Raw genomic sequence first — 20,847 nt, forward strand, 5'->3', positions numbered from 1 at the left:
GAAACCCCAAAGTCGCATCCTGTGTGCAGCAGTGAAGGACACGCTCCGAGCACAAAGCAGAACATCCCGGCTTCACAGGGAAACTCACAGCGTTCATTCTTAACAGTTGCATTTACAGAGGAGCGGAGGAGAGTTTTTCTTCAAACCGTACAAAAGTTACTAAATATTTCAGCTATTTTTCTTTACATGGCCTGGAAAAGGTCTCACTACTTAAACAGGTACGGCTGTTTAAATAATACAGTGAATCATGGGCTCCTACCCTGCTTCCCTCCAGCCACCGAGCCCAAAGACAACCATTCCCCCCACCCCATGCTGTGCCATGTGTGACGTAAACTCTCTTACCATGTTCTTATTTGAGAAGGGTTTTAGAACAGCAAAGCTGCACTGTGTATTCACATACTTCACCCGAATCTCCTGGAACACACTCAGAAAAGCTGACAGAACCGCAGCACCCATTCACAAAACACGCTGTCAAACATTCACTCACCGCTCCTGTGGGCTGTGCCCAATGCTACAGAACTCAGGGCAGCACGGCCAGAACCCACAACAGCACAGTCCTGGTACAAAGCAGCTCTACGACATCAGTTCAACAGGCAGAAACCATTTGGGAAGCATCTGAGATGGGATTTCTGGAGAGAACCTGGTTTACTGACTCCTAAGAGCACTCTCCCTCTCCAGCCCCCCCCCACCCGACACACTCAGCTGCACACCAACGCTCCTCAGCTCTTCCATTTCACACGTGCAGTCATTTTCCCTTAAGATACAGAAGTAAGCTTTGCTGGCTGTTCCTGCACTGATTCTATCAGCGAAAGCAATGACATCAGTTAAAAGATCAGATCTTACGTAAGGAGAAATCCTGAGCCCTTGGAGCGGAGGGTCCTGTTTTGTCAGCCGGTATTTATACTCAAGAGATCTACGCAATTTAATCTGAGTTTTTAAATAAATTAAGACTTATGTTATCCCAAACTGTCCTATTTCACATATTTGTCCCAAACTGGAAACAGTACAGAGCACTTCACAGCATCAAACACCACCCACTAAAGAACGCTGACGACTGAAGGAAGCCTGTGGTTATTAATGTGGACACAGGACAGCTGTCCCCTGGCTGCCCGCTGGGTTATTGGTTTGGGTGACAGTTCTGCGTTGTCCTCCAGCTTGTTACTGCTGGTAACTCGTGTCTGGCCAGGTACTGCACCGCTGAAATAACTACACACCCCATGAGAGCAAAAGCCCAGCACCCGTTAGGGCAGGCACTAACCAGCCAGCTCCTCACCGTGCCTGGTACCCTCAGAAGGTGAAGCTTTGCTCCTCTTGTGCAGCTCTCTCAAACCCCAGGCACCAGCCCTTCCCTCTGCTGCCCTTTGTTGAAGCACAGATCAGCAGCTTTTAAATACTAAATGCCTATTTGCAAATCTCAATGCAACGCTCTCTTTAAAGGCAGGAATCACTTTTTTTAAAGGTAAAGGTGATCTAGAAGTTAATGAGCGAGGCAGTACATGCCCGCGTGCTTGTGTGTGCACCAGCGTTTCCAGACCATATTCCAGAACCCATTAATAAACTCCTACGTTTGAAGCACACCCAATCCAAAAGGCCACATACTGAGTATTAAGAGCCGTACAGAAAACCATTAGTACAGGAAACAAACGCACCCATGTGTTTTTACAGACACCAGTCACCTTGACCGAGCAAGGCCATTCGGGAGCACTGGAATGTTTGTCAGCAGACGCAGCACAGCCGTGCTGAGCTACAGCCCTCCGCCGCTGCGGTCCACCGGGATCACCACGCGCTGCCGCAGGTTCTCCTCCGCCGTCTTCATGAGCACGGCCAGCCTGCTGCCAGAGACATGGCCCTTCTGAATGGCACTCATCAGCTGAAACAGAGAGAGCAGCCCTCAGCTTCCCTGCCACACTGAGAACAACGGTGGGCGGCACAGCCCCAATTGCATGGGCTCGGCTCCACGCAGCCGGTCGGTTTGTCCAGGGTGCCATTTAACCGTGTGGGATAGCCCAGCTGCTCCACAGGTTCTCCCCCACCCGCACCTTGTTTCTATTCCCCTCTCAGTCTGGAAGTAACAAACAGGCAATCACTGCTGAGCCAGCACTGACCCCGGGACACATCCCTCCCATTCACAAGCCCTTCTTTGCAGAGACAGCGTACTTGACTTCCACAACTCTTTCAAATCCAAATTATTTTATAGACTTTTAAAACTAATTTGCCTTTAAGTCCTTGAAACTGGACTCAGCTCTACCTTAAGGAACACACGCTGCTGCTAAGGTTTTAGTTAATTCTTCTTTATCCCGTGGATAAAGGGAGCATTAGACTTGAAATTACATACAGTCAGCTTGCCAACGACTGCCATGCGAAGCAACCAGCACTTAAAAAATGCAGTTTCTGACTCTCAGGGAGTGCTAGGAATCCTTCAGATTTCTTCCCTTCTAAAGGTAAGTCTATTTCTTCTGCAGCCAGACCTCCATAGGCTGGTACTGCATCTGAGAAACAGGAGTGACTCCCGAGGGAGGGAAGGGGACAGACCCAGCCAAGGCTGAAGGATCTCCATGGCTGCTGGGGGCATTCTGGTCACCCTGTGAGCCCTGAGTAAAGGCAGATGCTGCAGTGAGGGAGGAGAGGCCCACAGCATCCTGCACCTGCTCCACGCCAACAAGGCCCCGAGTGGAGCAGCCCTTCCATCACCCCCATTCATTCTGCCCTACCACACACTCCACAACCAATGTGTTGTGGCTTCTCCCACTGCACTGCATGCTCTGTGGGAAAGGCACTCAATGGAGGAGCCGTCTGACCCTTCGGCACCGCCTCAAAAACTGAACTCTCATATTCAATCGCTGCCATCAGACAGCTCCCCGTGCCAGTGGGACCAGCTGAGGAAACAAGGGCGGTAACAGCAAAAAGCAGGTGTGAATGAAAGCAAAAATGGCTCAAGTTTTCAATGGGAACCACCTGTTTGCATAAAACGCTGATCAGTTCGCTCTGCGTTCCATCTGTGAAACACCTGCAGGCACTGCTGAGCAGCTCTCCCAAGGAACAGAGGCAGGCTGGCAGGCTGCAGGGGTCAAACGCAGCCACCTGGCATTGCTCCGCTCCCACCTGGATAGCCAGGCAGCCACTCTGATACAATGTGTTCCTATATTCTAATATAAACGTCCACAAATATTTGCACACAGCTTTCCACAAGCGTTCCGGCAGTACAATGTAATTACTTGAAAGTTTTCAGAGAGCAAACACAAAAGTATTGAGAACGGGCTTAACAGATCCATTAAAAAACTAAACAAACACCACGTGTTTTTTGTTCCTTCCATGGCAACCTGCTGTTCCTCCTATTGCCAGGCTTCCCACCGCGCTCTGTGCTGCACAGCAGCTCCCTGTGTGCAGCTCTGGCTCTGCACGAAGGAAGTGCAAGGAGCAATGCATCCTCACTGCAGCACTGGGAGAGCACTGGGAAACACACAGGACAGGCCTGTAACCAAAGAGTCATGCAAGTTAAAGTAACTTTGAATCGACACCAAGGCAATGACCTGTCACTTTGTATTTTAGATGCAGCATGACTTTGGGCAGCCAACTCCTAATGAGACTGTTCACCACAGCAAAGCAAAGCAAATAAATCCACAGCAGCCACGTTAGCTGCTTTGACTTCTTACCCACACCGTATCCAAGCGAACCAGGCCATTACAGTAAAAGCTCTGGGCTTTTTCTGCCCCTTATCTGAAGCTTTCACATGCAGAAGGACACAAGAGGGAGACCCTTCCCAGCAGTCAGAAAGCCACCTGTGCTTTTCTCCTCCAGTTATTTCAGTGAGATGGCTCTGGGGAGGCTTTTATTTCCTCTCAAAACTAACGCACATTTCAGCTGCCCAGCTAAATCACTGTGTTTTAGGTAAATAAATAGTCCTTTCTTCTAATGCTGGACACAACCTGTGAAAATTTTCTGCATTTAGATTCAACAATGCTCCTCTTATCTACAGCTCATCTCAAGAGAGACAATTACCATTTCCTCTGCCTTGATCTTGTTTGTTTAACTTGACACAGTGAAGAAAGGGCTGACATTGACCAAAATCCCCAGCATTAATTTATCTCATGTTCAGCATTCATCATTGCCACCACGTAGGACAGACGTGGCACTCACTTGAAATACCACACCAAGAAAGACTCCAGAAAAACAAAGCTGGTTAGTGAGCTGCATATGCAAGAGGAGCAGGACAAACATTCAGTAGCGCCTTCAATTGTCTCATTTTAAAGCCCTGCAAAAAGCAGCCATACAGATTGCCAATGCAATGCTCTTCATGCAAACAGAGCTACCACTTCTCAACCCAGGAGTTACAGTGGGATAACATGGGCTGCATGTGTTCCAACCATAAGCTCTTCCTTTCCAGTTTCCCAGGTGCTTAAAACTAGCTCTGTGTGTCACCTCTGTCTGCTCTGACAAACTGCACTGACACGACTTGGTGCCCAACAGCATTCACCTCCACCACAGCACAGCTCTTCTGCATAGGAGGAGGAGGAGAGGGACCAAACACCTGTGCCTGTGGTTATAACAGTTATCATTTCTTTGGAACAGAGAAATACTTACCTGCAAAAACTCAATGAGCTCCACCTGCCCGTTCTTGTTCAGATCTACTTCATTCAGAATATCGTGGAGTGTTTTTTCATCAATCTGCAGACTGATGCTCTGGACAAAAAACAACCACACCACTTTTAGCAGGGTCAGGTAAGTGTCAATGTACTTAACTACCATGCTTAATGTACTAAAGCTACCATAAGCCTTCCAGAAAAAACAACTGTCTTATTTTGAATATAACTAAACATAATTTCTGTATTAAAAAGCCAAACTCCGATCTGCACTGCGGAACACTTTGCAATCTGGACCTGTCTGATAGACATCGAAGTACATCAATTGCATCACTCAGCACTATTTATGCCACCCTGCAATTAACAGGAAAACAGAAGGAAACTTCACCTCCAAGACCCGCTGCACATCCAGTATAGTAATAAACCCTTTCTTGTCCTTGTCAAACATGTGGAATCGCTTCTTGTACCTGCAAGATAAGGATTATCAGCGGAGAAGAACGACACTCATTAACTCCCAGCAACTCAGGAATCTCTCATTTCATTTACCTTTCAATATCCGAAGGCACGAGAGAGATTTCAGAGCTGTCTGTTAACTGGTCAGATTTTACTTTGTAGCCCATTTCATAATACAGAAATTTCCTTGCAGCTTCCAGTTGTTCCTACAACCAAAAAGAAAAGCCTTCTTGTATCTGAGGGAGAACAAGTTCCTTACACAATTTATTTGCTCCTTCCACTTGGCAAGAATTTACCTAAGGTGCAAAAACTGAGCAGACGGTAACTGAAAAGTATTAAAAAGTTCAACTTTTGCACCTTTTAATCTTGAAAAGCAATATCAAGCCTAGTAAAGACCTCTAAGTACTGTGTAAGTGCTTCTGGGATTACACTGTATGTATGAGCACTGAGCCACCAGGGCAAAGGAAGTAAATGGGGACCTTCAAAATAATTTAGAAAATTAAAGAAAATTAACAAGCTCTGTATCATCACTTTCCAAAACTGGAACAGGCTGCCCAGTGAGGCTGTGGATGTTCCCTCCCTGGAAGCACTGAAGACCAGACTGGACGGGGCTGTGAGCAACCTGGTTCAGTGGGAGGTGTCCCTGTAGCAGGGGGTTGGAATGAGATGATCTTACAGGTCCCTTCCAACCCAAACCATTCTGTGATTGTATGGGGAAAAAAAAGCAATACAGGCTGCAAAATCCTCCTCTCCTGGGACAGACCTGTAAGAAGTGACACTGAACCAAATACCTGCTAGAAGTAGGGCTTCAAAACAAACTACACCAAACAAAGCCATTCCTCTCAGGAAGCATCACTGAAGTTTTCCATTAATTTCATTCATTAACATGGAAACTACTAAAAAAAAACCAAAACAACTCCAGATGAAAAAGGCCCTTTGTACCTTTTTTTTCTGCTCGTTCCAGTTAAGTTCTTTCCCCATTATGTCTACAATCCTTGGCAGAGCTTCCTCAGCAGCCTGCACATTCAGGAAGGCCAAGCGAGTCCGCCGGGAAATGATGTCCACAGCAGTGCGGGCATACTCCTTCACACCATAGATAACCTAGAGGAATCAGACAAGGACAAAATGGAGATGAGTCCATATTAGATACATTTCATGTTACATTGTGTATTTGTAGTAAAACATTTATTTCACATTAGATGTTAGGAAAAAATTCTTCTCTGAAAGAGTGTTCAAGCACTGGAATGGGCTGCTCGGGGAGGCAGTTCAAGAGATGTCTGATGTACAATGGGACGTGGTTTAGTGGGAAAGACTGGTAGAAGGTGGGCAGTTGGACTGGATGATCTTGGAGGTCTTTTCACCTTGGTGATTCTATGGTTCTATATAAGAACATTAAGTACGAGCAGGTGAAGTTGAAAAATGCAAACAAAAAACATCTGAATCTCAAAGGAAAGGGCTTCTGAAGGTATTTTTCAGAGCAAGATGGACCTGCTCTAGAATCTGCTTCATTCCCAAGAAGCGCTCAACTGTGATGTAGTTTTTCCACATACCTCCGCTTCGATATAAGGGAATTCAGACACAAGACGTTTTCCAACAATAGGCCATCTCTTCCCTGTAACTTGGGCTATTTTGGCCACCTCGAAAGCCTTGTCACCATATGTAGAAGCCAGATGTTGAGCCACCTATGGAGTTGAAAACAAGTTTGGTATGCTTTCGAAAACGCATCAAATACATGAATGCTTTATTGTCAGTTCTCTCATCACTAGTAACAAAGATGATGAAGAGGGTTTCAGCTCCTGACGGTGCAAGAGGAGACTGCTAGCCCTATGCATGAGTTAGACCTATGCTAATGCTACTATGTATGTGTCCAAATAAATGACTGTGGTGCTTCAACTCTTCTATGTCAGATGTGATCAGAGAGTAGCACAGGTTTGCCGTGCCCAAGGAAAGGGATGCTCTAGTATCTCGTAACATTTTAAAGCAGAAAATAGTTAAAACATTAGGAAAATATTGTCTTTAGGGAAAGAACAAAACCCTCCCACATGGAAATACCAGCACATGAACAGTAACAGTGGCTCACCTCGCTTTCAAGTCCATAGTCCTGGACCAACCTAATGTAGAGTGTGGGGCTCCAGTCCTCAGCCCCTTGGAGCATCAGCCCAATTGTCTTACTGGAACCCGCAGGCAGATTGTGTGCCTGAATAGCAGCATCAATGGTGTCCTGAGCCATGGCACGGTATGTTGTCCATTTCCCACCTATAGGCACACATTTACTTCTTTACTTGTGGAAAACAAGGGAAGTGAAGTTGGTACATACCAAGTGTTTTATCATATTACTCTTAACTAGAGTTCTTCTAACAGCCAGTCACACTGCTACTAACAGGCCACTACCTACCTGTAGGAATGCAAAGCATCACCCTGCAAGAAGAAAGACATTTGCACAAAATGCACTGGGGAAGCCCAACAAAAGCAACACCTGAAATGAACTTCCCCTACCTGCTATGGTGACAAGGCCACTGTCACTAACAGCAACAACGTGGTTCCGGCATATTGACTGCGTGTCTTTGGAGTTGGGGTCAGTGACCAGAGGACGAATGCCACTCCATGCTGCCAACACATCTCCTCTTCTCACTGTCCAGAAGAAAAAGTCAACAGAAAAATCAGTCAGGAACATTCATTTCCTATCTATCTCATGGTCTCTGTGGCGTTGCCTCCAAGTAGCACAAAAATGACACTGCCCTTCTCTGTATCAATACTGCTGTTTGACCCAAAACAAAGGCAAAGACAGACAGACCTGTCTGTCACACTGGTTAAGAATGCAACAGAAGAGAGAGATTCTGGGAATTGATCTGCCGTGAGACGGCCATCAGAGTCACCGATCAGCTCAGAAAACCCTCAATCCAAAACAGAAATTCCACCAAGAACAGCGCCCAGCACAGCACCCAGTCTTATCCTCCTTGCTTCTGTGGACGGGGCAGTCCCTACACGGCACTTCAGAAACCAAAATCAAGTCTGTTCCTACAACCCTTGCTTTTAGGACTTGAAAGCTTTTAGTATAGTGTGCAATTTGTCAAGAGGAAAATCTGGAAAAAGTAAGTGACCTTTATTCACAGCCTCTGTCAGAAGCCTGATGGCACATCTGCATCTGCTAGTCCATTGCACATCTCCTAGGCCTGTGGCTCCCCCAAGCCCCCAGCACTTGCACAGCAACCCCAGAGGGCCCAGGTGATCCACCACAGATCATCCAGAAGCCCGCACTGTTCTTAGCCACCTCCTCCTGCCCCACCTTCCCAACCATACCCGTTTCAGGAGCATCTTCCCACTTCATGAGAAGCCCAGCTCCATGGCCATTTCCATGCCCCCATGCTACTCCTCCGCCCCCTGGCAGTTACTACATCCCAATCCTGACCTTCCAGTGAACGTGAGAGAACAAAATCTGAAGGCAACAAGTAGTTAAAAGAGGTCCTTAACAGTTGTAGGAAATTACCCTAGCCTCCGAAAGGGACTTTTGTCAGGAATATATGAAACACGGAACCAATAATCTCATGAAATTAATTTTGTTGCTTGTTACATTTACAATAGTAAAAATTGACCAATTTACACCGAAGCCCCGAAACAATTTTTGATGCAGCTTTCAAACAACTGATAACTTAAAAAAATCGGTAACAGGGTGTAAAAATATCCCCAAAGAACACAAAATAGATTTCAGAAATCAATGGTGCTCTGCCAGCATGTTTAACCTGCCAAAATGAAGTGTTAATCACAGAAATAAGATACCATATTACATTTATAAACTAATGAAACTAGAAAAAGCAGCATGCGTGACACCGTAATTAAACAGTTGGAACACATCCAAGCCTGTGTAAGTTGATAACCCTGGCACTGTCTCTGGCAGCAAAAAGGCAGGTCTGCAGTGAGTTGATACGGCCAGCGCAGTTGTTAATCCAATAGCAGGCAATCTATAAACACTGCTAATTGCAATGTGAAAAACAGCGTGCACACCTAGGTAGGTTTCATCCAAAAGAACTGAACACCTCGTAACGCGCTCCTGTGAAATACCTTGCAAGATTTCTGCCTTGTTCAGTCTGAACACCGCCAGCTACCTGCCTGCCCCCCTGTGCTGACTTATACTGGCTTCTGCACCCAAAAAGTAAGGGCACTTTTCCTCAGGGCTGCCTGTCCCAAAGCTGCACAGCAGAGAGCCACCAAACTGCTCATGCCAGGAATCTGGTACTCCCGTATTTCCAACTGCTGGATAGCAGGTTTGCTAAAGCCCAGAGACTGCAGTGCTCCTGACAAACAGCGGCTCGCAGATTCCTTTTAGCACTACTACAACAGCAGCACAGATGCTTCCACGTAACTGTTAAAACAAAAACAGCAAAAAAAAACCCCAACAAAACAGTAAATCTCACTACAAAGTAAGGAGACCTCTCACCTTTGAACTAGCACTAAGGCCAAACAAGCCAGCACCTTCCAACACAGGTGTTCTCAGCTCAGGTACTGAGGTCAACAGTCACCAAGTGATTCTGATGAATTCCCCTTTCTGCCCACTATACTTCCCTCTTCAACCAAGAGCTGAACTATTAGGTACTTACCGCACCAATGAATGTGATTAAGAAAGCATCTAGAAAGATGGCACAGAGGAAAAGTCAGAAGGACTCTTCCTACAGTCGAAGCAGAGGAATCCTACAATGCACCTGTATGGACGTATGACCGAACCGACCCACTTCAGCCCAACTTTGCATCTGCCACCCAAAAAGGCCAGAATGAGTCAATCTGACAGCTGCTGCCTGTTAGATGAGAGCTACATGAAATCTGCACATTCAGATATCAACCGATTTCCATTTAAATAGTCCAAGTAGACAGAGTGTATCAGGAAAAGCATCAGTGATGGCTCTGAAACAGATCGAGATGACACTTAGATCCCACAAGTACGAGAGGGACAGGAACACAGCTATCAGTCACTGGAGAAACTTGAGACAGACAGCACAAGCTTAGGCTGAAATATTGTAGATACGCTTCCCAGCCAAAAGTGACTCTCCTACCTTCAACATCAACACTAAGGTAGTTGCGCACTTCGCTCAGGATGAAGTTGATATCTTCTTCTGTTGGTATTGGATGGGAGGTGACATCGGTGGGGCTGTCTGTGGTCCCTGCAATAGTCATCTTCTCCCAAGGCAGGAAGAAAATCACTCTGCCGTCGCTGGTGGCTGGGTCAAGCAGACCCATGTTATCAGGGCTGAAAAAGAAGGGACGTGATTAAGAGCAGGTGAGACATCACACCGGGGATCTCTTCTTGCACATGTTCAACTACTACATCATCATCCTTGCTCCCGTGCCAAAAGAGATCACCACAACCCAACTTTGAAACGTATTCCTCAGAACTTCTGGGCCTAAGGGCCTTAAATGTGATTTCCAGAATGGGACTTCCTACACCAGACAGCAGGACACATCCTTAGTGGGAGCGACCAGGCCCTTGGCACCTCCCTTCTCCAGACATGGGAATTTCAAACATTACACCTTATATTTACAACAGCATTTACTGGAAACCCCTACTGTGGAATGAACACCTACTTCTAGCATTAAGAAACAGACAATAGCTCAGACAGTGAGAAAAATTTCCGACCAAACATTAGTAACCCCATTGATCAGGTAAGTGATGTCACTCACTTAGGAAGCAGATAAAACACCCAATGACTTCTGCAAACTGTATTCACAACTAAAGTGGGGCACGAGGGAAAAGGCAAAGTCAGGAACAAGAAGCAGAAAAAAGAACTGAAACACCGAAATCATGAGCTGACATTGAAACAGGAAACTTCCAAGGATCCTACAGCCTGAATTCAATGAGCACCTGCCATGAGAACAGGAACCGAGGCCCAGGCTGCCAAGGGATTCAGACCAGAAATACATTCCAAATGCTCCCAGCAGCATTCATGAACCATCTTTGGAGGGGAAACGGCAGAAGATACCACCTCCATAATGACTAATGAGACACCAGCACCTTCATTCACTTGTGCCAGTGCCACAGAATGACTCAGGGAAGAGAAAGAGAATAGCTCTTTGCACAAGGAATTTTAACTTATTTATCAAGGTTTTCTGGTAAATAATACTAAAAAAGTAATAGTAAAAATATCTATGTGTACAAAAGGAAAAGTTACTTTCATCACTCACTGAATAGCACTGCTATTCAATGAAATGAGGCACCTAGAAGCCCTTCAACATAAGTACTTGTTATATGGGAGAATATTCAAGCTGCCCCTTTTTCTATTAACTTCTATTGAATGGAAAGACACTGACTTTGCTATGAGGCACTGAAGTCCTCGTACAATCACCTGCAGGCAGTTTAGCAGCCTCCGGGTTTTGTACCCATTGCTGGTAGTGAAAGGATACAGGAAGGATCAGCAGACTCAGATAACTGAAGAGACTCAGGTAACTACTAACACACCAAGCTGAAGGGAGACAAAGGCTGGAGGTGGGACAGAATTACCTATTTAAGAAAGCTACAAGCTGAATCACTGAATATTTCATTTTTAGGAAGTCCAAACTGATTACTGAGGGCAAGCCTGCAATATCTGGAAAGGCTGGGAGCAGCTGAAAATTTCATATATAGCATGTATATTAGAACATTTTTTAGGTGATATTTATAGACAGCTTAAGCATACAGTTGGAAAAGTACAATTTAATAGGGGAAGTCAACACAGATTTGTGAAAGGTAAATCACGTCAGCCAAATGATTACTTTTTGAAATGAAAAAGCTATTGATTTAGAGACAGGAAACGAGAGATTTAATATACAGTATCAGAATATTCAGATAACTTCAGACATTCTCAGAAGAATAATATATTCTTTTAAACATGACTTAAGTATAAACTGTGAAAGAGAAATGAGTAAAGAATTAAAAATCAGCTTCACTGTAACACTTACAGACTGCAGCACGTACCGGAGGGTGACAGCAAGCAATGAGCAAGGATGAAGAAGCCTTCTGTACATCAATTAAGTTATGGACTTAACAGCCACCAGCTACCCTGGGATGTTCTTCGCAGCCTCCCTTTGCTCTCTGTATTCTGACTTATAGAAGTAACTGCAGAGCGACCGAAAACAAACATCCACCAACAAGCAGCACGCTGCCAGCAGAACGCAGCAGCCCTGCTCAAAGGATGAGCTTTTCCAACGCTGATTCTGATGGCTGTGGGACTGGTGTGACCATCAGCACAGTGCTATCACCCACTGGCACGTTCCTCAGTGATCCCTCCAGATCACTATAACAGGTAAGATTAGGATTTGTAAACTCTAATAGGAGACAGAAATAAAGTGGCAAATAGACAGAGCCTGGGAGCCTAATACAGATGGATCAGAAGTGCCTGCTAGCAGAGCAAACACCAGGATACCCACCCCTCTGTGAGCTAATGACACAGCAACAGCTGACTGAACCGAGTGCTTGGAGCACGTCTGCTCCTCAATATGCTTCTGCCTCAGCAACAGCAGCACGGCTATACTGAACAATGCATAGAGCATGCACAAGCAAGGAATGAACCCTGAACACTGCTTACTGAAGTATAAGCAAGATGTGAGAATATGAGCTACAAACTACTACATTAAACAAAGCTCCATTTGAAGGACAGATCTCAGCTCTTGAGATTGAAGTCAGTAAGTTATTCATTCTGGATGTCAGACCAGAAATATGGAAGATTCCTGTTGGAAACCCAATAGATGTGATTAAGTAGAATACAGGTGATTCCCAAGAAAGCAGAGCTAAGGTTTAGTAGTGTGGATACAAGGAAGATGTTCAGGCTAAGGGCAGTGAGGCTCTGTACAGGGTGCACAGGGAGGTGGCAGTGCCCCATCGCTGCAGACACCCGCGGTCAGGGGCCGGGCTCTGAGCACTGGCAGAGCTGTGGCCGTCCCTGTGCATTGCTGTGTGTGGGACCAGGCAGCCCTTAAAGGTCCCTTCCAGCTCAAACCATTCTATAATTCCAATTTAACTGGAACATGGAGCAGATAGGAAAATGTGAGAGGGCTGTAAATACCTGGAATCTGAGTGGAAGTTAGTAATGCACACATAGGTTTCCAGCCTGAGATGCGCTAATCTGAACAAAGGTGGCCAGAATCCCCTCTCTTTTTGCAGATATTATGCTTAAACAATAGGGAGCGAAAGAGTTATTGCAGCTACTAGAACAGATATGTATACTAAAAATAGAATTAATGAGAGGAGGAATACTGGGACTATTAATGAAGAACATAAACGAGCAAGAATCCCACGGGAAGCAAACGCATTCCATTAACGTTAGTTTTACAAAATCTTGACTGTGTCTAGATATCAACTTCTCTTTTATACTGTTTTGGCCCAAACTCACACAAATTTTACAAATTATTTAACCACAAAGGCAAGCAGATGCAATCAAATAAGTCTTATTTGTTAAGGAACATCCATCCACTCGGAACCAGGAACAAAGACGCCACACAGCTGAGGTTAAACACCACGAGTACTTCTATGCATCCCTTGGATCAGGCTTCCCCGCTGAACGGAAATCAGCTTTATTGCATCAGCTGCACTGCGGAGGCAGCATGTGGGCAGACACTGTTTAACAAGAACAGCAGTGCCCACACACTGACACACACAGGGGAACAAGCAGGAGGATTTTCTTCCACGCTAGCAGTTACATGTGCTAGGTATTTACAAAACACGTCATTCAAGCCCTCATGTGTATCAAGCCATCTTCAAGTTGGAATCTACAAGGTGATTCCAAACTGAACAGCTGACTTGGTGGCCCTACACCAAAACCATGCAGCTGTGCACCTGCTCAACGCTGAACATGAACAACTTAGGATTAGGAACTTTTTATGCCCTCTGCTGTAGCTTTAAAGCAGCTATCAAGTCACCTCCTGGTCGTCAGGGGGGAAGACGCACAAAAAAGAGAGATCACAGGAGTGATTTTCCACTAGGCCAAAGACGCCTCAATTTTATAGTCCCTGGTCATGTCCTATTGGGACAGCCCAGGCAACAACAACGCTTTGTGCACTGAAGTCCAGATTTATAGTCACAGAGGATGGCAACACTCACATAGAAGGCACCATTGTAAGTGCACTGCATCAACAGAACCGGAATAAGTCTATAAACGTGAATTTCCATCAGGATGCTAAGGACTTCAGGATCCAAAGGTAATATTTGAGCTTCAACTGAAACGGCTTATGTGTGTTAGAACGGGATTTGGTTTGGCAGCAACAAACAAGGAGAGAAGCAGGAATGAGTCTGCAGTCTGCACAGCAAGTGCTTGCGGAGGGCCCCAGGAGCCTGTGGGTGAGCTCAGTGCAGGCAGAGCGGACCCCTCCCCTGAACCAGCCAGGGCAGGCACCTGCCCATCAGCACCCATCAGCATTTAATGGTATTCTGAACTACTTGCTACACTGTGTACATGCTGCTTTCTGAGCACCAGTGGCTTCCATCCAGACTAATACTAGAAGCAGAAAGTAACGGCAGATGATTGCCTAGAAAGAATGGTATTTTATAAGACAGAAAGCTTTCTAGGAAGGCAGGAACCTCTCAGGAAGGCTTTCTACACTTCTTGTTCTCCTAACGGGGTGAAGAGGCAGCCAACATGCCCAACTCACCCCTTATGAGGGCCACCTTACAGCAGTCACTGCCTTAATGCCCTTCTGCTTCAGCAGGAGTTCCGCCCTGCTAAGCCTCACCTACAGGCCACGAGGCTTCCCTCCTCTCCACCTAGATAAAGCTGGTGTTTGAACACACACAGTACCAGAACCCACTAAATAAAGAAATAATAATTACAAAATCTTCAAGCGTGCATTCAAAGCTACCATAAAAACCACAACTGTGTCCCCACCACCTTATTTATTACAGCCACCAGCAGGGATTGTTACAAATGGTCTGGGTTTGGAGTATTGTTACCTGTAATAACCCGGCATCACGATGTGCACGCCCGCGCTGGGCTGACAGATGTTGGGCACTTCCTGATCATCCATTTTGCGCACCGAGTCTGTGAAAGGTCCTGTAGCATTGATAACACATTTGGCTCTGACATCAAACTCCTGCCCTGTGAAAGAAAACAGCATCAATCACAGGCCCCATTTGTTTCCCTGCTCGCTGACACTCCGTTATTAATCTGTGAACCTAACCTACTGTAACTACGTGCATTCTGCCCGTCTGAAGGGAACAGCCAGAACTGTTCTCAAAAATTAACCAAGTCTGCTTTTAAAGACAGACTTCAGAGGAAGCACTTTGCAGAACGTCCCGTGCTGTCTGCAGAGGCAGGGCAGGAGGCAGGGCAGGAGCGGGATGGGCTGTGCCTCTCAAAGAGGAAGATTTGGCTGTAAGCGGTACTACCATACGGCACACAGCATTTGACAACAGCACCTCTGCTTGATAGGAGGGTTTGGATGTAAAGCTCGGCCCACCCTGCCAGAACACCAGGATCCAAGTGAAGAACCTGACACAAGATGATTGACGCTAACGCTGTGCCACCGCACTCTGGGAAGATGGCTCCTTTGTCAGTGCACCGACATTTAGCGTTAGCGCTTCCTGCTCCCACCTCCCAGCCATGGCACACACCTGTGAGGACGTCCCTGCAGCGTGCCCCGTACACGCGCTGCTTGCCGCTGCATGGATCCGGCTTCTTCAGCAGGCGCAGCACTTCAGTGTAATTGGCGGTGGCAGCGCCGTACCTGGCAGCGGTGAGGGCGATGGCGAGGTTCATCCGCGCATCGTTGTGCTGTCCTGCAGCGGGAAGGGACCGGGAAGGATGTGAGTCACCTCCAGCCACGGACGCGCGGTATGGAAGCGTGTCAGAACCGATCTGTCACAGCTGTCCCTGTCACATCCAATAGCCGTGATGGCTGCTCGCGCCCGACGTCCTTATTTAAAAGACACATCCTCTGCACGGCCCCCACCGTGCTCCCACCCCGCGCCCCTCGCTGGTGTGGGGCCGAGGGCAATGGGCTCAGCCGCCCCACGGAGCGCCCTCCTCCCACGTGCAGCCCTACTGCAACCACGCTGCTCTACCAAAGCACACGCCCGGCAGTGCCACTGCAACACAGCACCAATGCCTGGTGCAGGTTGTGCCACGCTGCATGCAAAACCCCAGCAATCTGAGGGCTGAGCTAAATTCAAAGTTTCCCGTAACTTTCTTTTGTATTATTATTTCATGGGTATTTTAGCTATCCAACATACAGCATAAAATCATCAGAAAAGAAATAAGCAGACAAGAATTAATGAAGGATTCTTAACACATATCATTAAAGATTTATTACTGAAATTCCCTCGTTAAAGAAAACCAAGAGAGAGGCGGAGGGACCATGAGGGGAAGATGATTAATTACTTTAAAACACGGGCTTCACCTGAGACTTTTCCTATTTATTATCGCCACTGAAGTTAAAGTCCAGGATGCTGGCTGGAAAGAATTACTATACATTGAAGGGGCCAGGCTCTGTGTGTCCTGAATAATTAATGTACAGCAGGGCTAAACTTCCTCAGATGTGGTTCGCTTCCCCACGTGCCCGGACCAGTTCTATCAAAGATAATACAGGTAAAGTGATGAATTTGTAATAGATATTGTTGTTGATTTATGTTGCCAGCATTCCGAACATTCAGTACAAATGGTTTATGCAAAGGTTGGTCCTTCTGATTCTGCCTGCGCATCTCGAACCGCCGCGCACATCATCTGTTCCCAGCTAAAAGGGCAAAGTTATAAAGATGGGATCAATGGCCTGGAGGTGCCACCTCCCCTCTCCTCATCCTCATTCTAACCCAGCTGAGGCGATACGGTGCCATCAGTCTTCAAGCACGAGGCAAGCTATGTGAAGTGAACAGAAACAGTGATATGATGAAGCACCGATGAAGAAACAAACAGTAACTCCGATTCAACTACGCAAACAATGCCCAGAATAAACTGCAGAAAAGAACAGCAAAACAACCTCACAAGATGTCAAGAAAAGTTGCAGATGCTCCAACACAGCAGATGCATGAGACTAAACAGCCATCTGTCAGAAGTGGCAGGCAAATCATTAAACAAATGCATCAACATTTCTGCTACAGCAGTGTCAGGGAAGGGATGAAGTGACCTTACAAATATCTCAAAACTGAGTGTTTTAACCAAGGGCTGAGAACGTTCAACACTTCGTGCACACAGTGAGCAATAAAGAGTGGCAAAAAAGACAGAATAGCAGCAAGCTGCATTACAGCAGCTACTTAACATAAAGCACATCCACAAGGCTATTCTAGCCCAGGGCCAAAGGCGTGCAGAAGCAGGGTGATCTACAGCCATCCCTCTTTGCTCTGGTGCTTTGTTTGCAGCTCCCCAGCCCATGGGGTGCTGCAGGGCTTTGTTGTACAGGGCAGGAAACCCAGCATAACAGAACCCTGGAGGTGTTCAAGGCCAGGCAGGATGGGGCCCTGTGCAGCCTGGTGTAGAATTAGATACGGAGGTTGGCAGCCCTGCATGTGGCAGTGGGGTTGGAGCTTCATGATCCCTGAGATCCCTTCCAACCCAGCCATGCTGTGATTCTATGACTAACTGCTACCCAAGAGGAACTGCCATCTTCACATGAAAGAAAGCTCGACGCAGCAGCTCTGAGCATCACTCCTTCAAGGTAGCCTTGTACTTCTCATCCACATCCCCCTCACCGGTACTCTGCTGTGAGAAAACCCTTGCTATTGCTCAGTTCTCAGCTGTCCAAGGGAACCCTGAGCACCTAAGCAGTGCACTCGCAGGAAGAGGACTGGGAAATAACCAGTTGCTGTTTAACTACACATCGAGAAAAAACAACACTGGCTTCAGATTAATGGAATCCACAGTGCGGAGTGCTGGAGTATTTCACAGTGCAAACAGCAGAGATCTGTGGAGGTCTAGATTGGAAAGCAATGAGGAGTGACTTACTGGCTCATAAATTTATCACCTATGGAGAATAATACCTCAACAGTTTGGTAGGATTGGGTCATGGTCCAATGGTCCTTCCACTCGGGAACAGATTTCCTTGTTGGGAGGTGTGTCTGTGTGGTTTTAACTTTAACTCATATGTGCACATTTCCCAACAAACAACGACATTAAAACTCTGCACTTGGTGCATTCACCTTCTGCCTTGACACCAGAAGAAGCCATTGCTGCTCCTCCATGCAGAGCAGATATTGCAAAGGTACTACAGAATAGCTCACTATTCACAGCTGAGAAAACATTCTTGCTGATGAAATAAACCTAGTTGCTTTCAGTCACATTAGTATGAAATAACAATCATTCCCAATTCCAAACAAGTTGAAATGCATTGTGGCACTTCAACAATCCACACCACTTGAGAGGAGCAGAAGGGGAGAGAACAAGAATGCTGCCTCCTAGTCTTCTCCTTTTTTCAGTGAAATACCATCCTCCTTTTGCCATACTCAGGTTCTCCAAAACCAAGACAAATGCCTCCAAGCTTAACTTTCTCCAAACAGAGATGTAAAGCTTTCTTGACACTAGCACTATTAGCACACTCAGAAAATGCCTAGGAAACCCAAGGCATAGGCGTGTGCTAAGGACAAGGTAACCAAAGACCCCTGTGGGAGGCTCTGCATCATCTACTCCAGGCAGTTCTGCATTCGTTGTCTTCCACATCAGTCACTGGCACTCCAAAGCAAACAAGAGCAACCTTCCCTTGCTCCCCCTTCTACTCTACCATGGGTTTCTTCTGAACGTTGTTAGTGATAAACCCAAAAGCTGTTTTACAACACCACAGCAACTATGTCCAACTAATTTGGCACTCCTTTCCCTAACAAGCAAGCTGCTGAAGACCTCCTAACAGAGCTGCAATACATTGAGTATCTAACTAGGACATGCACCAAGCACAGATGCGCCCAAGCACCCTGCCCCAGCCAGGTGAGAGCAGCCTGCTGCTCCAGGGCATACCTGGGGAGCGTGGGTTGGTGGTGTGCCTGTTGGTGCTGTCAGCAGGATGCATCTCCAGGGGCTGCGCCCAGCAGCCAGACCCAGCAGCTTCAGAACAAACATCAGGAGCCATGGATGGAACCTGCCGAGCAATCCCCATGACTTCTCCCAAGGTACAACTCAAAAATACGTGTTGAAATCCTCTAAATTTCCTCTAAGAAAAACAAAGAGCCACCCATCTCATTACTGCTGTTGTCATCTGCTCGTTGTATAGTAATAATTGCAGTAAGCTCGTTTTCACTAAGGGCAGCCAACAGTGTTAACGAGACACTGTCCTAACTGCTTTCAACAAGCGACACTTAATCCTCTCAAAAGAACCCAGCGCTGTTCTTGGAAGGCACGCTGACAAAGGCATGTGGGGCAAGACGACATTTTGTCTGCGTGTTCCACACGATTTTCAGACCAACAGTGATGCCATTTGGTTTAGAATTTTTGTTTTTTCTTTTCCGTAATTTAGGAAAATTCTATTTTCATTCCTGGTAGCAAATGCCGTCCTTCTTCAAATAAGAACAGACAATGCTTCCGTTGGCACTACAAGGATCCTCCTACAGAGCGCGCAGCCGACTTTATTTTTATCAGTGCTGAACCACAGCCAGCAGCGCTAACAAAACCCACAGACTGCACTAGTTGGTGGCCCCATTTGGTGGAGCTGTATGAAAGCCGCTACGTCAACCAGGCACACCGCAAGCTCCACCATCTTCTGCACTGCATCCCCCTGACACCCGCTGCTTTTCTACCCACCTCTGACCCCTCTGCGACTCCCTGCAGGTGAAAATCAACACCACTCAGCAGACAGAACTTCTTTTAATCCCGAGAGTGACGTTTGATCCACCCAACTTTCTTTTGCTAAGAACTAATGCTTTGTCACATGACTGTCATACTGCAGCTGTATTGAATAACAGTGCCCCCAAACACGGCAGCCATCACCCCTAAGTTGCTCCACAACACTTTGCAAAACCACGCAACACATCCACGCTGTTGTAGTACTAAGCCAAACTTCTTGCTTTAAAGAACAGGCCGGTGGTCCCTGCAACAGACATGAAAGCTTTCTCACCTTGTGTCAATTTACAGCCTTTTTCTATTAGGCTTATCTAATTATTGCTGTCGAGGTCAAGCTAAATGGAGAGCTGGAAATTAGCCATGCAAGAAGCCATATGACAGTCTTAATGCACTTTGTCAAGAGGGCAGATCTTTCTACAGAAGTACATACCAGGCTTCTTTTGGAAGGAAGAAAAAAATCATAGAAGAAATATCTGGACAAGAAACTAGGCCATGATTTCAAAGTGCCGCAGAACACAACCATACCAATAGTTGGGGTTTGTTTGGTTTCTTTTAAAAAGCTCACGGGATAACAGTTAACTAACAGCTTGGGCACTGAGCTCCACTTGGTTAACTGGAACACAGCCTGCAACTCGCCAGGCAGCCCCTTGGATCTGGAACACTCCCCAAAGCCTATCCAGATGGGATATTACTAGGTTGTCACAGCATTGATGCCCGTTGTCCCCAAAAGCACTGATATTCTGAAGTCATCTTCAAATGATACACGTTATATCCCTACATCCGTATTGCACAGCTGCAGTCGTGCTGTAAAAAAACCCAACAGCACGAGGAATCAAACCCCACATTTCACACGCATAAAAGTGTTCCTGTTGCACATATACAAAGCTCACCAAATTTAAGGCTGACGATCTGCAGTTACACACAGTTATCAGGGCTGCCTGCACCCACCAATTTCTAAATAGAAAGTGCTTAATTACAGGAACAGTTTTATTACAAGCATTAAAATGGGAACTCAGCATCTGTTGCAGATGTTGGAACCAGTCTGCATCCAAATTGAGTCACTCCAGCTGATTCGTACTGTGTAAGAGTTGCTCCAGACTTCT

General features: G+C 46.4%; 1 protein-coding gene across 4 annotated transcripts in view; it reads right to left on the minus strand.

Annotated features, from left to right (window-relative positions):
- The window catches only part of GPD2 (glycerol-3-phosphate dehydrogenase 2), a 51,478-nt gene that overhangs the window by 582 nt on the left and 30,049 nt on the right, over positions 1–20,847 (minus strand). For all 4 annotated transcript variants that reach the window (XM_072341399.1, XM_072341398.1, XM_072341401.1 and 1 more), the window contains exons 7-17: positions 15,601–15,765; positions 14,941–15,085; positions 10,079–10,272; positions 7,530–7,664; positions 7,114–7,289; positions 6,584–6,715; positions 5,976–6,134; positions 5,127–5,239; positions 4,969–5,047; positions 4,582–4,680; positions 1–1,870 (exon numbers count right to left, since the gene is read on the minus strand). The exon at positions 1–1,870 is cut by the window's left edge and continues 582 nt beyond it. In XM_072341399.1, the coding sequence (XP_072197500.1) occupies positions 1,745–1,870; positions 4,582–4,680; positions 4,969–5,047; positions 5,127–5,239; positions 5,976–6,134; positions 6,584–6,715; positions 7,114–7,289; positions 7,530–7,664; positions 10,079–10,272; positions 14,941–15,085; positions 15,601–15,765 (1,523 nt within the window). In that variant the 3' untranslated portion in view covers positions 1–1,744. The remainder of the gene's footprint in view (positions 1,871–4,581; positions 4,681–4,968; positions 5,048–5,126; positions 5,240–5,975; positions 6,135–6,583; positions 6,716–7,113; positions 7,290–7,529; positions 7,665–10,078; positions 10,273–14,940; positions 15,086–15,600; positions 15,766–20,847) is intronic.

Source organism: Excalfactoria chinensis, chromosome 7, assembly GCF_039878825.1.
Source record: "Excalfactoria chinensis isolate bCotChi1 chromosome 7, bCotChi1.hap2, whole genome shotgun sequence".
NCBI classification, from domain to species: Eukaryota; Metazoa; Chordata; class Aves; order Galliformes; family Phasianidae; genus Excalfactoria; species Excalfactoria chinensis.